At 40.7% G+C, this 18,053-nt stretch overlaps 1 protein-coding gene across 4 annotated transcripts in view; it reads left to right on the plus strand.

Moving 5' to 3' along the window:
- The window catches only part of ptprua (protein tyrosine phosphatase receptor type Ua), a 207,542-nt gene that overhangs the window by 170,152 nt on the left and 19,337 nt on the right, over positions 1 to 18,053 (plus strand). For 2 of the 4 annotated variants that reach the window (XM_071499977.1, XM_071499979.1), the window contains 7 exons: positions 59 to 131; positions 1,862 to 1,938; positions 3,881 to 3,898; positions 6,949 to 6,985; positions 13,877 to 13,974; positions 16,458 to 16,574; positions 17,373 to 17,527. In XM_071499977.1, coding sequence (XP_071356078.1) covers positions 59 to 131; positions 1,862 to 1,938; positions 3,881 to 3,898; positions 6,949 to 6,985; positions 13,877 to 13,974; positions 16,458 to 16,574; positions 17,373 to 17,527 — 575 coding nt within the window. The remainder of the gene's footprint in view (positions 1 to 58; positions 132 to 1,861; positions 1,939 to 3,880; positions 3,899 to 6,948; positions 6,986 to 13,876; positions 13,975 to 16,457; positions 16,575 to 17,372; positions 17,528 to 18,053) is intronic. The other 2 variants (XM_071499981.1, XM_071499978.1) reach the window with 1 other exon arrangement.

Below are 18,053 nucleotides of genomic sequence, written 5' to 3' on the forward strand. Positions count from 1 at the left end.
TTTTTTTGTGATGTCTCTTTTTACAACTTAACTTGTGATCTGTGTCTTAACTTTGCAGAGTTTCTTTGATGGCTGGGACGTCACAAAAAAGAAAGACAAGACCAAAGGACGGCATGATAGCTTGCTTAGCCGTAAGTATTTGTGTATATAGCCTCCTGGGTTAAACAGAAAATTATAAAGAGATGTTGATGCTGTTATGACTTGGCTGTGTTCCAGCCTGTCTTTTATTGGGGACTACAGCAGAAACATTAATAGCTTTTTATACTTACACACTAAAGTAGATTACCATTTAACGACACCATTGCCTGTATCCTGTGAGTGAGCCAAACGCACCCAATAATTATTTTTACCTCTGCTTGAATGGTTGTTAATGCTCGAAAAAAAACAACAACGCTGTAGTTAAGGTTTGATTAAAACTGATCAACAGTGGCTTTAATAGTGATTCTGAAATGTCTACATTGATAGCAGATCTACTCATCAGCCATCAGCCAATTAGAACACATCTAATGTGGCCATTTTTTCAACTGGTTTAAGACATAGTGGCTTTTACCCTTTGCCATACAATGACAGCAATATTAACCTTCATCAGTGCCTTTGTTGGGTGCATTCAGGACGTCTGTCGCCCTGAGTTTTACCTCTCAGTCCATGTAAAGGCAGCCCTGACCTTCTGATTGGTGGAGCTTATACAGAGCAAAAGAAGCATGTAGAGACACAAAAGCTGCTCAGCTTACTCTGTATGTTTTTGAGAAGGAAAATGATTAGTTATTATAATAAAAGTAAGATTTTGATTTTACAGGTGACAGTATCTATTTTTATGGTTATAATAAAAAGCAATGAAACTTGATTATCAGTCAAAGATAAAGCAGATAAAGAAACTGCTCCTGAAACAACGATTAATTATTTCTATTATTATTATTATTATTGTTGTTGTTGTTGTGAGTGTTGAGCTGTAAAGACTATTGGAAGACTAAATGTTATCTAAGTTTGTACATTGATTATATATAAATTCTTTTTAGGATGTATTGAGCATCATTACCACTATAAGTGTAATGTGTTTTTTGTGAACTTTTCTTATACTGGGAATACAGGTTAATGTTTTTTTTTTTTAATCAGTGTTGGATTATTCACCCAAAATCAAATCAATGGTTGTTTTGGTCCACTGTTCTCATTTGGGCTTCAGAATATCACAAATATATTGTGACTTGTACAAAAAGATGTATATGTAACATTTGTTTATTTGTTTATTTGTTTATTAATATTGCAAGATATTTTATATTATTATGTAATCATTATTATACACATGTATTTTACATATTAACAGTCATTAACAAATGGTGATGTGTACCTTTAAAAAGAGCTAGAGGAAAGTTAAACAGTTTGCAACCATGTCACAGGTTGGATAAAAAACCCAATAAACCAGTAAAATAAAAAAATAAAAAAATAATAATATCATGATAAGACTAGCAGTGGGTCAAAACAACCCTTGTCTTGGTTTTCCACACATAGTTATTGGGTAAAGTTGCATCTACATTGATTCTAATTGGTCCAGTTTTGACTAGAAATCAGACAACAAACCAGATTATTAGTAGATTAAACAGATTATTATTCATTTGGTTTAATCATGTGACTGATCCTGTTTCTCGCCTCCGTCTGACAGTGACTACAATGTTACTATGGGATGTTAATGTAAGACGGGAATGATGGCTAAATCCATGAAAATAACACCCAAGTTTTAAGAAGCCAGAGTGATCATTCAGATATTCAGATCTGACATTCAGATTAGGTGCGAGGGATGACCTTATAACTGCTTTCTTTTTTTCTCAATAAAAACTAATATATTTGCTGTTTTTGTGCATTTCAGATGATCGCCACCGGGTCAAACTCCACTCTCTGCTTGCAGACCCAAGTTCTGACTATGTCAATGCCAACTACATAGACGTAAGTCACCTGCTGCCGTGCCATTCCTCCTCTTTCGCTTCCTACTCCTTCATCTCGTTCTTTGCTGATGCTACCGCTCCGCCTCAACAGCTCGGGCTAATCGTGTGTTATTGTTGAGGTTGATCGGGTGCTTGACCAGAAAGCATCTCCACATGCTGTCTGAGGCTGTGCGAGCTCTCTGTTACTCAGACTGAACTGTCATTTAGCAATTACGCCCACAAAGCAGCATTATATCTATGCGTCCCAGCACATGCAGGCTTTGAGGTGAGATTTTATCCCAGCAACTCCAGAGATCCTACAAGAGCCCATAAGCTTGGAGCAGTGGGCCACATGACTCACCCAAATGCTTATGTAAGGCGACATTGCACAGGAACTGGACCCACTGTAACACAGCTGATCTTTTCATCTACTTTCAGATATTTTGATCTCACTTACAGTTCAGCTCGAGTGAGTATCTCAGGGAGGCTCTCCAGTCCCAGCAGCAGTTTGCACTCCTGCCAGATCCTGTCTTGGCAGCTTTGCATTAGCTGGACCAACACTATCCGTGGGACAGTCACGTTTTCCTTCTGGTGCAGGTCAGGCTGTGGTCTCTGCTGCTCACTTGTAACGGAAAGGGTCACTTGAAGGTGACTCTGAAAAGCTCTCAACAGTCTTGCATCTGTTTTTGGCGCAGCCTACTGAAGTACTCATCTCAGGGTTTAACGTGAGTTGTTATGGTCCCTGAATGCTGTATTTTGTTCTTTGTTTCTGCTATTGTCTGCTGAACAAAGGGAAATGTAAAGTGGGCAGTGGACGCCTGACTGAGTGTATGTGGGTGGCATCGGTTAAAGCAGGACGTCCAAGCTAAATGCTCCGAGGACCTTTGTGTCATTAACTGTGCCATCTATAGCACCTCCTGCATGTCAAGACAAGAGCCCTGGCTCACAACACTGCAGTGAAATGACTCCAGATGATTCATGGATGAGTCCAAGGTTGGAATAAATGGAATATTGCTTTTTTTTTAAAGGTTAAACAAAAAAGTTCCACCGCCCTCTCATTGGCATGCAAGATTACATAATTTTTTCTTTTGCATGCATACTAAGACATGACACTTGATGTCAATTATTTAGATATTCTTTTTCTTGCCGTCTATTGCTGACAGATGTAACACAAAAGTGACACCATACCCACTCATTTCTTAGGGGATTCTGCATTTGCTGTTCTGAACACCCACAACCCGGGGATTCTTTTCTTGCTCTGGTGCTCGGGTAGTGATGCCTGTTACACTTGTGTTGGTAGCAGCAGTAATTTGTTTGGTGTAAGATAAAATGGGAATAAGGATGGGAAAGTAATGGTTGCCATGGCCAAGCAGACAAATCAAAAGGCTTAATTTCTTTGAAAGACAGACTCAATATGCTGTATCTATCTTTGTCTGTCTTTGTGTTTCATCTGTGGAAGGCAGGGTGACCCACTTTATTTCCCTGTCACCTTAAAAAAGAATTAATTTCATGCAAGTTGGTTCAGACAACTTTGAACTTCTTAAGTAGCTCTGGGCATCTTTCCCATCAGAAATGATAATACTGTATCCACCAAGTTAGTTTCTGAGATTTACGAACTCTGCAACTTTACTAAAAAGTCAGGTTAGCCAAACTTACTTGGCCAGGTAAAGGAAGGATTTTGGTTATGGCAAATAAGCTATGGTTAAAATATCCAACACACCTTTGAAGAAAAACTGGTTACTTAAAACCTAAGTTGGCATTATCATAGAATTATGGAAATTTGAGGTTTCTGAACTCTATTCTCTCCACAGGTCCGCAAAGCGAGCTGCTCTCTAATCATTTCATTGCCCTCTTTTCCTGGTCTTTAATCACAATAACTAGCTCTTGTTTCCTCCCCTACTTTCCTTCTTTCTCTCTCTCTTTTTTCCACCCCCCACCCTTTTCAACCTTTTGGCACCTCTTAGATTCGGATAAACAGGGAAGTAAGTACCTTGCTTCTCATCTCTTTTCATCTCCTCTCCCTTTTTCACGCTGCCCCCCTCTTGCTGTCCATGCCAGCCCGTCATGGCTTCCCTGCCAACAGCAGATCTTCCTTCCCTCTTCCGCTCTGAGCTGCTGAGCCTTTCTGCCTTTAGCCATCACTTCTTCCCCCTGGGTATTTCCCCCGAAAACTGACTGCAGCAGACTCTCTGTCCTCTTTCATCCATAGTCAGATGCTCACCTGGATTTTTTGCTTCACATCAGGCTGTCCTCTAAAAGGCTGATAGAGTGCGACAGAGTAGAGAAGATGAGGTCAGATCAAAGCCAGCATACACGTTGTGACACAGCAGACACTGTAAATATAGCTATTCAGTGTCAGTGAACTAGTGAAAAAGACAGACAAAACATGGTGCATGCAGCAGGAATTATGTCAGACAGAGCTTACCTGGGTTTTACCTAATATCACTCTGTTTCACCACAGAAACACCAGTTCCATATTTATCAAGCATCTCAGAGAGTAAGTAGTGGTAAAGTGGCGGTGCAAATTTCACTGACTTCTTGTGAAGTAGCCGTTTTGCTGGAAGTTTGGTGACTTGTTGCATAATTGAAGGGCTTTTGCAAGTTGTTGTGGCCAACTAGCTAACCAGTCACATGCTACGGAGCTGGTAACAAGCTAGCATTAGCTGGCCCCAAAAGCCAGAAAGGCTACCTGACATAACTGCCATTTAGAAAGTTAGAAAACTTGTTAACTGTCAGTCAGTCACATGCTAGCAAGCGGGTAATGGCCAGCCACAAAAGTCAGCAAGGCAAGCTGATTTAACTGCTATTTAGCAAGTTAGAAAGCTTGTTGTTAGCTTGTCCACCTTGCTGTTATCAACATAGTTAACTGCCAGTGACCAAGCTAGCTAGCTCCGTGTCTAATAACTGCAAACCATCATTGTAGATGGTGAAACACGGCCAATACACAGTTCTGGCTCCCAGTTGGTCGCCACTGTTAAGATGGTTTTAAATTGGCAGCACAAATTTGCTCAGCAGAGTTCAGAGAAGTTAAACCATGCATGGAAGCTCTGTGTGGATTTGTTTTGCCACCATGAGCAAATCCATTGATTGTGGGGGTCCAAGGAGTGGCAGGTGGCTACTGAGAGAATACATTTTACGCATTCCAACCAACAGGTGTAAAAGTAAACTCTGAATTTTAAATTAACAAAACAGATCAGTGGATGGAAACGTTTTGTGACTGTTTTTTTCTTGAGATTTATAGTAATTGGTTCACACAAATAACTCAGGACATGACTTTGGGAATGATTTTTTATTTTATTTTTTTTTTTTTGCCAGCAAGAAAATTGTAGCTTCAACAGAGATAATTTGAGTCTCTCAGAATATGAATTGCAAGGGTTTTAAAAAACACAACTATAATTCGTGTATTTTGAAACTTTGTCATATTTGGAAAAATATCTCTTTAGCCTTTACTTGTGTTTAACTCGCTCACTATACAATTACAAGTGATGATATTTTCTGTGTGTTACTTGCTTTTTCTCTTGATTTTCAAATGCAGGTTGTAAGTCATCTGAATTTGTCTGAAATCTCACAGTGGTAACCAGAACAAAAAGGCACAAAAAAGATGTTGAAAAACCCTGATGTCATTTATTTTCAAAGGAAATTCTCCCTCTAATGCTCTCCAGTACTCCCAGGGAGGTTGGGTTTTATCACTCAAAGTTTCAGCAGGATTCTTACAAGTGATTCTGAGATGCATGATAAATATGAGCTCATTTATTTGCAGACACGAAGGTCAGCTGTTCATTAACTTGTCACAGGTTGTAGCTAAAGTGAATCAAATTTGTCAAGGCAAACAAACTGAAAGCTGTTTTTCTGCCTTTTTGATAGAATTGATAAGCTTTCCACATCTCAAATGACTCTGCATGTTTTATTTTATTTAAATTATTTTTATTTTATTTTCCAGTCCATTGTGAATTGACATTGCTTGATGTTTTTCTGCTTGCCTGCTGTTGGAAAGTGCAGTTGCCAAGGTGACAGACAGGAAACTGGTTGGCCCAGGGAAACTCAGCAACAGAGGCTCATGGGAATGAGGGTCGCTGCACTCTTTCATAGCGATGGCCATCCATCTCAACTTCTCTCTGTGGCATGACAGTTATGGAATGTAATTTGTGTGGCTGTCTGGCGGAATAGTGCATATGCGTAGTGTGTATGCGTGTGTTTTTGTGTTAGGTGTGGGGGGGTTGGGGCGTACAGTACACACAGTGTACATTATCTGTACAAATGTTTACCGTATACAGCAGTTGGAATCACTTTACCCATGAGCGGTGAGAGGGCCCACTAATCTTAATGCAGGGGATCTATCATGCTTGGCTGCTTTGCATTCAGCACTCAGGGTCTGTGTGGTGGAGGGCCAGGATGCCACTAATAGCCTTCCAGACTGTGCACACTGTATCATAACTGCACTAATGCCAAGCTGGGCAGAGAGGAGACAGCCAGATCAGTCAGTGTCACTCAGGTGGAATTACTCACTTGTCTCAGGATCTCTCACTTGTCAATCTACCTTTGATCAGCAGCCATGGCTGCATACAAAGTCCCGCAAGCCAGGTTGCTTTGAAATGCAGCCCCCTCACTCTGCATGTAATGACCTGGCTCAGAGGCAGACAGAGAAAAACTTGAATTCATGCCATTTCTCTGTGCATTATAATTCAAGTGCGATCCTTCACCCATACTCCGAGCCCAAACAATCCAAAAAGAACATGGCCGGTCAAACATGCTAATGTATTTTCAGCCAAACAGCACAGCGCAGTTTTTCACGGCTGCTGAAACGTCTTCAGTCAGAAGCACAGCCAAAATCTAGCAGACCGCTGACATCAAGCCCGACTCTGAGAGGAATAAGAGATGATTTGATGCTGAAAATGGAGAAAGAGAATGGATGGAAAGGGGTGAAATGAGAGTTAGAGGTGCCCGAGCCTCATTTCATCACTGTAATTATTAACTCTCTCCCATCTTTTTCTTTCTTTTCTCCACTATCTTTCTTGCTGTCTCTGTCACACAGGGTTACCAGCGATCAAACCACTTCATCGCCACTCAAGGTGAGTGTCAAGCGCCCAGCAGCAGTGTTTGACTGCTAATATTTACGTTTGTTTGTGGTGTTCTTTACACAGCAGCCCAACTGACAACATTAAAATGAGCTTACTGAAGTATTAATGCGAAGACCAGATGGAGTCAGGTGTTGCGTCATGATCACATCTGGATTTCCACCGTAAAGCTTCCCTTTCCTTCGACTGTGAGACACACTCCCATAAACAATCGACTGTAACTGTCAGTCAATCCGCACTGTAACACTACTGAGTGTCACTCTCTGTGAGGTTGGGCTTTTGTGTCTCTCCTCCCCACCATCTGCATGTGTGGTGCATCATCTCTCTGATGTGGGTTTGATACACTATATAGGCTGCTTTCCCCAGGCAGCACACACATGATCACAGAGAGAGAGAGAAAGAAGGAGAGAAAGAGACTGAGAAGGAAAGAGAGCAAGACATTCTCTTTATTCTGTCCTGGCTCTGATCCTATTTATTCAGGGAATATGTTTTTCACTTCCGTAATCCCCGATTTCTTTCCATCTCTCACTTTGGTCTCAGTTCTACCACTTCACAAAAGTAACCTCCGAGAATTTCTCTCCCTCTCTTTCACATTTTGCTCACAAAGTCTTTCTGCATACCAGGTGCAGGCAAAGGTGGAAGGAGAGGCACAATGTGCTATCCAAGTGGAAGCACTAGGTGAAGTTTAGTGTGGAATAGTAATGGAACTAAGGTACTGATTAAAGAATCAAAGAAAAAAAGTTCTGTCTTTGATTCATAAAATAGATTGCTGATTATTTTTATTGAAATACAAACATCACCAATTTTACATATTTAGTCATTTAACATGTTAAAATACTGTTGCATTTTACTTTATTTACTATATTTTTACTATGTTTGATTTTATTTTGTTATGAAATAGAATATTCATATATATATATACACTGATTAACCTTAACATTATGGCTCTGCTGTGGTATCTGGCTCCAAGCCGTTATTAGTAGATCCTTTAAGTCCCGTAAATTGCGAGGTGGGGCCTCCATGGATCGGACTTGTTTTTCCAGCACATTCAACAGAGGCTCGATTGGACTGAGATCTGGATCTTGCTGTGTTCCTCAAATCCTTCTTTAACCATTTTTGCAGTGTTGCAGGGCACATTATGCTGCTGAAGGAGGCCACTGCCATCAGGGAAAACCCTTTACATGAAGGGGTGTACTTGGTCAGCAACAGTGTTTAGATAGGTGGTATCTGTCAGAGTAACATGCACATGAATGGCAGAACCCAAGGTTTCCCAGCAGAACATTGCCCAAAGCATCACACTGCCTCCACCAGCTTGCCTTCTTCCCATAGTGCATCCTGGTGCCATGTCTTCCCCAAGAATGAGCTATTGTGCATTTGTACCTTTATTTGATAGGGCAGTGGAGAATGACAGCAAGAAGAGAGAGGGGCAGGAAAGAGTTAGGAGTTGAACCAGCGACTCGCCTGCTAAGAGTATTTGCTCATGTGGTACGCGCTCAAACAACTCGGCTACTGACACTGACACCTTTCCATCAGAGAAAAAGCTATTTGAGCTATAGTAGCTCTTTTATTTGACCGTACAACACGGGCCAGCCTTCGCTCCCCAAGTGCATCAATGAGTCTTGACCCTGTCCATGACCCTGTCGCCAGTTCACCAGTTTCCCTTCCTTGGACCACTTCTGTTAGGTCCTGACCACTGCAGACCAGGAACATCCAACAAGAGCTGCAGTTTTGGAGATGCTCTGACCCAGTCATCCAGCCATCACAATTTGGCCTTTGTCAAAGTCGCTCAGATCTGTATGCTTGCCCATTTTTTCTGCTTCCAGGTGCCATTGTAATGAGATAATCAATGTTATTTACTTCACCTGTCAGTGGTCATAATGTTATGGCTGATTGGTCTACATTACCATACAGTGGGCCATAGAGTGGACAGCACAGTTATATGTACACATACACACAAAATTGAAAACTAGCTGTTTTGTATTAAACTGGAAGTTTTTTTCTAGCCTGTCAAAATTAATGACAACAATGGATATGACTTTTATTTAGGCTCCTGTGCAGAGTTAAATGAATACTGGTATATTTGTAATACTGGTTGCCAAAGGTCCTGCACACTATCACAGATATAGCAGACAATACAATATCGTACAGTTTATACATGCAATAAATTAAAGTTTTACACATCGAATGTATGTCTATCATCATCTTGTAAATTCAAAATCACATCATAAGCCATTAGTAAATCCAACAAATCTTATATGTTTTGGAATTTTGAAATTTTGAGAGTGATGAAGTCCATTATCATAATGCACTGTACCTCTGCTGTTCTCTGATAGCTGCCTTTTTAAACATTACTGCTAATAACCCTCTAAACATTATTTAACTATTGTTAAGATAAAATGTTTTACACATAAAAAAAATGTTTTTTTAAATCATCAAACATGCTTAAACACTGTTGCTGCTTCAAAGGAGCTGTTTGTAAGTTTTGCCTTTTTAGCCAGTGTTAGCATTAACTTTATTCTTTCAAACATTGCAAGTTCAGCATCAAACTTCATTCATTTTATTTCTGTCACTTCTTTTCTTCTACAGAAGTTAGCATGCTAACCAGCTAACCGTGGTCCGTCTCATCATTTTCCGATAACGAGTCACTGTAGCTGCCAGTTGGCCCTGAAGAAGTAGCGTTTTCCTCAGGTTTTTCCTTGTGTAATGTAAACGCAGCAATGGCTGAAACTTTCTGCAAGACTGGTAAACAGCTGTTAATGCTAATCTTAACACTATGTAGCATAAGAAAAACTTACAAAACATACTTTTTATTAACTTACTATCTTATTTTTGTAGTTTTGGCCTTCATCCCTATCAGTTAGGACACGATTATGAAATCACATTGTTTCCAGTAAAACTATCATCATCCCTGCACCGTGTTTACACAGGAGGTGTAGTGTGAGCAGCATATTTGGAGAGCAGCAGCTTCTATCCTACCTCTGTGTCAGGATGCGTTCAGGCACGGTATTACAATAGGTCACCAGCGCCTTTGAAGCACACAGAGCTCAACATCCAGTATAATCACTGCAATTATGCTGCAAAATGAAAGGAAATAGATTTGAGAGGTAAAACAAAAAGCACGCAGCAGGCAGAGTGTGTGTTGGGCTCTGAGAGCTGCCAAAAGACAGGTCACCTACGCTCAGTAAGTATCCTTTGTACTGCACTGAAGTTGCTGCTGATGCTTTCGTAATGTGGGCTGTGTAGACACAGAGCCCGTGGGTCAGCATCCACTGAGAGTGAGTCACAACATTATATGCACATTCTGATATCTATCCTTACAGTAGTTCAAAGTGTTCGTACAGAGGCTCACCCTCATACCAATAGCTGCTTAACGCTGTCAGAGCGGCCTCGGTTCTTTGTGGTGTAGATTCTACAAGATGGTGGAAATTTTCCTATGAGACTCTGCTCCATGTTTACATGACATCATATCATTTCTGCAGATTTGTCAGCTGCACATTCATACGGCTGATCTCCTGTTCAGCCACATCCTAAAGGTGTTCTCCTGGATTCAGGTCTGGAGAGTGGGGAGGCCACTGACGGTCACTGAACTCACTGTTGAAACGACTTTTGCTTTGTGACATGGAGCATTCATGCTGGAAGTAGCCATTGTGATGTGATGGTGTGACCTAGAGGGATGCACGTGATCAGATAGATTGTGGCATTCAGACCATAGTTGATTGGTTTTAAGGGGCCAAAAATGCACCAAGGAAACGTTCCCCACACCAGTGAGTCTCTATCCACTGCAGCCTCAGGTTTCTGTTCTTGGCTGACAGGAGAGGAACCCAGCCGCTTCAATGTTTGACATGTTGTGTTTTCTTAGATGATTTTCTGCTCACCACAGTTGTACAGAGTGGTTATCTGAGTTACCCGGGTCAGATTGGTTGTCAGCTCCTCTGTGCTCTCTCATCAACCAGATGTTTCTGTTCACAGAACTGCCACTCACTGCATGTTTTTAGTTTTTGGCAGTAAAAAACACTAAGACACTGTTGTGTATGAATATCCCAGGGGATTAGTAGTTTTGGGAAATACTCAAACCAACACATCTGGCACCAACAATCATGCCATAGTCCTGATCTGTATGTGCAGGATTTTTCAGCCCTGGAAGTTGCCGCTTGATGAATAAGCAGGTTTACAGCTGTTCCTAATGAAGTGCTCAGTTAGTGCCTGTCGAAGTTTTCTCAGGATCCCTCCACCACCTCTCTGTTAAACGTGTGATGTTGTTGTGCCTTTAAACTCAAGCCCTCAGCCACTGAACGTTATCTTTAAGCCCAAACTGACGTCGACGTGAGAAGCACCTGTCGTGTGTGTTTTGACAGTGGAAGAACATGTTAGACGATGTTTTCATCAGAGGTATTTTCAAGTCCACAATGCCTCTTATGTTTTCTGATATAATTTATTGGATTTCTTTATATTTGTGGAATTGAATTAATGTTTCCATGTTTACTCACTTATTGCTATTTTTTGGTGGTAATTATGCATCTATGAGGACACAATCAGTTTCTGATCCCAAGTTTAAAAAGTCTAACCTGCTAACCTAACTTGAAATTAGGAAATTAAGACCCAGGTTAGAAAATATGTCCCAAAGTACATTTAGTTGTTGTTACAAAGTAACTGTAATTCATTACTTCCACACAGTTTGTATAATAACACTCAGCGTATACAGGCAGTGAGCCCTGGGTGGTCGGCTGTCACCGCAGGTTGAGGTTGATTTTTTTTTTGTATCTTAGATGAGTCTTAAGGTAGCTGAGTTTGTGCAGCGGGCAGCAGGTGCTTTGGGCTAAATCTCTATTATGTCCAGAGATGAGGGAGGGAGTTGGGTAAGGGGGAGGCGGATGGGGGGGGAAGAGAAATGCCAAGCGCACTCTGAAAGCTCGAGTCCAAAGCGGCAGTGCGTTGTGTTATGCATACAGATTCACCCCAGCTGCCGCGATCGCACATCATCCGTCTCTTTACTGACTGCCATGTCCCTCTGGCCATGCATTAGTGGGCTTCTCCTGCTGCTGCTGAAAAATTAACATCTCGTATCACCAATACACATGGAAACTGGCACAGTGATTGCTAACAGGGAGGGAGCTGTGAATAAGCCTGTGAAGAGGAGGGAAAACAGTGGTTAAAGTAGCTGCCCACTAGAGCTTATTAAGTCGCTTGCGGGCTGGCAGCGGCTCACCTCAGGTCGACTACAGTAAAGCCCAGTATCTGACAGTCATGAAAGGAGAAGCTGCTGTCAGGCTCTGCAGATGCCTTGTTTTTTAACAGGCAAGTACCACTTCCTCCTGTATCCCTCAACCTTTGTAGGTCTTTGCCTTGAGGGCATTCAGTCAAATGCACATTTGATTCCCCTGATTAAGACAACAGTGGAAGTAAAAGCAGTGGAAAAAACAAGAGCTACTATCTACCTCATTGCATTTGTTTGTTTGTGAGCCTCTGTGTTACACTTTTCATGTTATTTTCACCTTTTGCAGGATCATTCAAAAACTCCAGTCTATTCTGCCCCAGCCAGACTCTGAAACACTTTGTCCAAACCTTTGTCACCATGTCGGAGGATTAAAGCCCCCCTTTTTTTTTAGCCTTCCTGTAAAAGTTTCACCACTAAAACATTGAATGACATATCTCAGATTCTCAAATCTCCACATCTGACTTAAAGAATAAGGCTTGTGTACCCCTTTATTTTTATGATAGACGGCAAATCCCATGAAAAGTATGAGCACTTGATAAAATTTTACAGCCAGAGGCGGCTCGGAGGTCACAGGAAGCAGGAAACACGTCCAGGCCTCAACTGAAGAGACTGGAGGACAGAAGAAATATTAGCAAGACAGAATCATCACTTGTCCTACTCTCAACCCATCAAAGGATGTGATGTCACAGTTTTAATGTGGGCAGTATAAAAATAGCTGCAGTTTTTTAGCAAATGTTACCCAAACAGGAGTAAATAGAGGATTTGTTTGGCACTATTTTCAGCAGCAGATTAATCCACATTTGGTGTTTTGGCAGCAGAGCATTGTAAATAGGACTGAGTCACAATAAACTAAGATATATCAGGCTTTAGATGCACAGTTAACACTTGTTCCTTGGATATATTCACTGTTGTTTTTTATTGTTTTGTGGCATTTGTTGACTATAAAAAAAATTGAGAAAAAAAAGACATGACTGACTTTATGACTTTAGAACCTCCTCCTTTGGGCTGAATTGTTTTTAGTATGAGATTCTGCTCTTCAAATTAACCTGAACAAAAAAATAAATTAAAAACAAACAGAAGGCAAATACAAGGAAACGTTAAAACATTCACTGCCCTTGGATGATGAGGTGCAACCTACTCTTAAAAAAGTGGTTTAGGTCAGTTACAGGAGACGAGATAATGTTCCTATTAAACAAACTGCATGGGCAGAAATGAATGGACATCTTGTTCACTAACAGAGGTGTGGTGTGCTTGGTGGAGGAGGCAGTATGAAGGAGGACCCGGTGATATTATCAACGCCACAGTGTAATGAAATCGATGAAAGTGTCATCTTCTTCAGGGGCCTGTGATTTGTGTCAGCCACCGGTGCTTGGGAAAGGCAATACATGAGCTTGTTTGCACGGCTCAGGATTTGTGGGTGTATTGAAATGACATTTCTCAGTAGTATTAGGAGAACGCAGAGCGGGCAATAGTTCATGAATGGCACATTGTTACTCTATTCCCTGGCATGGATTACACAGCACCTCTACATTGATGGTTATTGCTGCTGTTCTCTCTGACTTATGGCTCATCTCTCCTTATCCTCCTCTCTTTCTCTTCCTCCACCTTTTCTCTCTTTTTTTCTCTCTCTTCTCCACCTAAACTTCTACTGTATCTCCCCTCCTCCACAGGCCCCAAGCAGGAGATGATCTACGACTTCTGGAGGATGGTTTGGCAGGAGAACTGCTTCAGTATTGTCATGATCACCAAGCTGGTGGAAGTGGGCAGGGTAGGTTTCGCTTCCCTTTGTCCTGTGACCTCTCTAGCCCCTGTGAAGATGGATGGAGGGAATGTATTTCTGGAGCTTCCTTTATCATTTCCTATATATCAGAAGAGCCGCTGTGCTCTGTGCCGTGGGAGGAAATGGCTCCCGCTGTCTGATCATGAGTGATCACCTTTTGCTTTGGTGGCTGCACACCAAGGTCAAAGCTTTGATGTATATGAAGGCCCATGGTGGAATATTGTGGCCTCTTTTCTATTAACTATTCCTGCCTCTGTTGAATACAGGCTGCCACTGATAACAGTATTCAATCTGTGTATAATGAAAGTATCATGCTCTGAACGTACCATTTATAAAATGTAATCATTGAAGATACCAGAAGTGTTAATATTGAGCACAAAAGGTGTTTTCTCTTTATGTGACAAATTAAAGGAGAATTCCATAACGTCTACACATCAAGTTGAGTTCACTGATCATATTAAGAACTGCTCAGCTTGTGATAACAGCTCGTGGCCTTTGACGGGGTTGCGCCAGCTATTTCTAAAACAACAACTGACTTTGTGTGTGCAGTCCCTCTGAATTTCTGCCTAAGGAATGTCTGGCTACTAAAGATTGTAATAATGTGTAAATTGGTTGATGTGAAACATCATTGGTGCTGACCAATCAAAACTAGTCAACTGTGTAAACAGGAAGTCACTCTATCAACAACAACTGTAGCATAACTGCAAACAATAATATTTTGAGAGTAGTAATTAATTAATATACAGTATTCAGTATTAATATTTTCTTTGTTTTAGATATGCACACATGGAGAAAGATGTTTCAGGTTTAATACTGTTCATACAGTTTAGAATAAGTGGGAGATAACCAACATCCATCCATTAGCTATAGCGCTTATCCTTATTGGGTTGCGGGGGAACCCAGAACCTTCTCGCTGTGAGGCGACAGTGCTAACCACTGCACCATCTTGCCATCCATCCTAACCAACAGTATGTAGTCATTTAGTCCGACATTATTTGCATAATATTTTATAATTTGAGTTATATTGCATCATGTTTGTGAAATGTATCTAAAATGTAAATTATATTACATATTTACTTGTATCCCTTCTGGGTCATTATGCATTAGCAAGCTAATGTTTGTTTTGTCAGTTGAGTTAGCTATGCAACAGTTACACCTGGCAGCAACATAACTGACTTTGTTCTGTGCATACAAAGAGAAATATCTGTATTCCAGATGTAGTAGTGTTCATGTGGTTAACAAGGAGTCGGAAATATCCAATCATGCTAACCTAGCTGACCTAACGTGGCTATTGGGTCATTATTTGCATTCGTTTTGTAGCAAGGTAGTGCAAGTTTTGTTAGCTAATTCAGTTAGCTGCTCAACTGTTACACCTGACAGGTTCTGGGTGTGGATATTTAGTAACAACTAATCCCAAAGTAAATAAATCTCCTTAAGGTAGATCTCCATAAACACTAACTTTATAGCTAGATCTTACAAACAGCTGGTGCAAACACTGGAGGAAGTCTTCCAAAGTCCACAAAAATGAGGACAGGGATAGCTCTGCCTCTGCTACATCCATTTTGAGTGTTACATTTTAATTCATGTCTTATACCCCAACTTTATGGATTGCAATGCTAAATTGCTGTGGTTACCATTAACCAAATATCTACAACCAAAAGCTTTAGTTTTAGAGCTGTTTCCATTCTAATAACAACTGATTAAAAAATGCAAATGGTACAACATCTCATTTTGTGAAACTGAAATAACAAACATGCAGCACAGCACAATTAAGTGACAGTCTGGGTCACAAATTAACACAGACTCTGGGAAAAAAAATGTGAAAATAGGAAATGTAAAAACACCCAATACAATTAATAGCGACCTTTTAGCATTTCACTCTTTCACATTACAGTGCAACTGTTGTCCCCCATAGGCGACAACTTTCTCATCGTCTTTCTCAGGCTTTATAAGTGAGAAAAATGTAGCTTTTTTGGATCAGAAAATGAGTCTGCAGCCTGAAGCAGAGGAAAGTGTTGACACCATGCAGCCAGCAGGAGGAAAAAATGTTGACGCCACGAAAACACACTGCATCAACAGAAAAACAACACAGCCATTCTCTTAGAAACTAAACCGTAAAGGGTTGGAGGGACGACTGGTTGTGGATTGAGAGGGAAAATAACAACATCATCTACCGAAAGTTCTATTTCCAAGAGCAGGAAATGCCCTTTTAAATCATACCAGAACACGCCTTATCTTACCTTGGTGTCAACACTTTAATGTCTCAGATATGATGGTGGAGATGATTGGAAAAACTGTAGTAAAGTCCAAATATTTAGCAAAGGTCACAATAGGATTAGAGCATTGCAATTCTTTTGCTTGTGGAAATCACAGTGCCAAGTGGTGTGAATGATTGTGTTCTAGTTTTGAGATAAATCAGCTGTGTGTGTTTGTGAACTCCTCTAAACTCAAGCTGTTTGTTTGTTGTCCAGATGAAGTGCTGTAAGTATTGGCCCGATGACACCGAGCTCTATGGTGACATTAAGATAACACTACTGAAGACAGAAACACTGGCAGAGTACACCGTGCGCACCTTCGCCATGGAGAGGGTGAGTCATACTCTCATATTATTTTATCTCAACTCTCTCAGTATAGCCTCTATGTCATATATATCCACCAGTACAATTGCCAGTTTATTAGGTACACCCAGCGGAAACTGATGCACTCTAATCAAGTCCGTGACGTTACCCATTGGTTTGTGAACTGTCGTCTTGAAGCCATGAGTTTGCAATTTGGCCATCGCCATCTTGGTTTTTTGAAACCAGAAGAAACTAAACTATATTTGGATGACAGGGTGGAGGAAGCGTGAGGGGTGGATCTGACCTGCTCTGTCCTCTGTCTTACAGTCTGTGAATCACACGGTAGCTACATTCTAATGCATACCCTGCTTTGTCGTCTAGTTTCCCTTTAAATGGGACCATATTTAAAAAAAATGAACATCATGTTGTATTGAAGGAGACTTGAATCTAGCGACTGAGACAATAAACTCATCAGGAAAATGTTTTTCTGAAGTAATAAATCAAGTGAAAAGCAGACATTTTCCCATTGACTTCAATACAATCAGACATTATCAGTAGGTTTAAGGCATTTCAACGTCACTTTGCAGACCCTGAGTCTACGTCCATTTTTATCTACAGTCCATTACTCTCCTGCAATAAATCATGATGATTATAAACCATATAAGAACCAGCTGTATTAGTTTTAGCTAGGGTTATCTAATAAACTGACAACTATGTTTCTCATTCAGCTGCAGGTTTGCTAAATGGTTTCTTTATGTGTCTTCTTCCACACATTTCTGTTCTTATAGTAATAGCACCTCATTAAATCTGCCTGATTGTTTCCTCTAGAGAGGTTACCCTGCTAAACATGAGGTGTGCCAGTTCCACTTCACCTCCTGGCCTGAGCACGGCGTGCCGTATCACGCCACTGGCCTGCTGGCTTTCCTGCGCCGGGTCAAAGCCTCAACACCTCCTGACGCTGGGCCTGTGGTGGTCCACTGCAGGTAACTCAACACCTTCCATCCTGATAATGAGCTACACACCTAACAGATGTAATGGTTTAAAAATAAACCACAGCCTCAGTTATTCTTCATCTCTTCAATATCAAATTTCTCCAATGTTCAACACATTACAATGCACTTAATTTACCCTGTTTATTTCTACTTAAGCTTGTGTCTCTCTACATTTCCCTAAATAACTTTCAGCTTCTTGTACATGTGAAAATGGAGAGCAGAATAGTGAGGGAAACAAAAATAGAATAAGACTTTCCAACAGGATGTTGTATTTCGTACACCAGTGAGAAATTCACAAAGACAGAGGAAGCTGCATTTTTGACAATCAATGATATTGTCTGCCTTTTCATGGAAGGACATTTATTCTCTGATTTATTTTCCATTCAAATGTTAAAATGTGCACACACCAGGTTTATTTACTTTATGTTTTGATGAAAAAAACCTGGGTGGAAACACCTGAAGATATAATAATGATAATAATAATAATAATAATAATAATAATTGCTAAAAGAGGTGA

This window comes from Trachinotus anak, unplaced genomic scaffold, assembly GCF_046630095.1.
Source record: "Trachinotus anak isolate AG129_WGS33_773 ecotype Australia unplaced genomic scaffold, CSIRO_AGI_Tana_v1 ptg000016l, whole genome shotgun sequence".
In the NCBI taxonomy this organism is placed as follows: domain Eukaryota; kingdom Metazoa; phylum Chordata; class Actinopteri; order Carangiformes; family Carangidae; genus Trachinotus; species Trachinotus anak.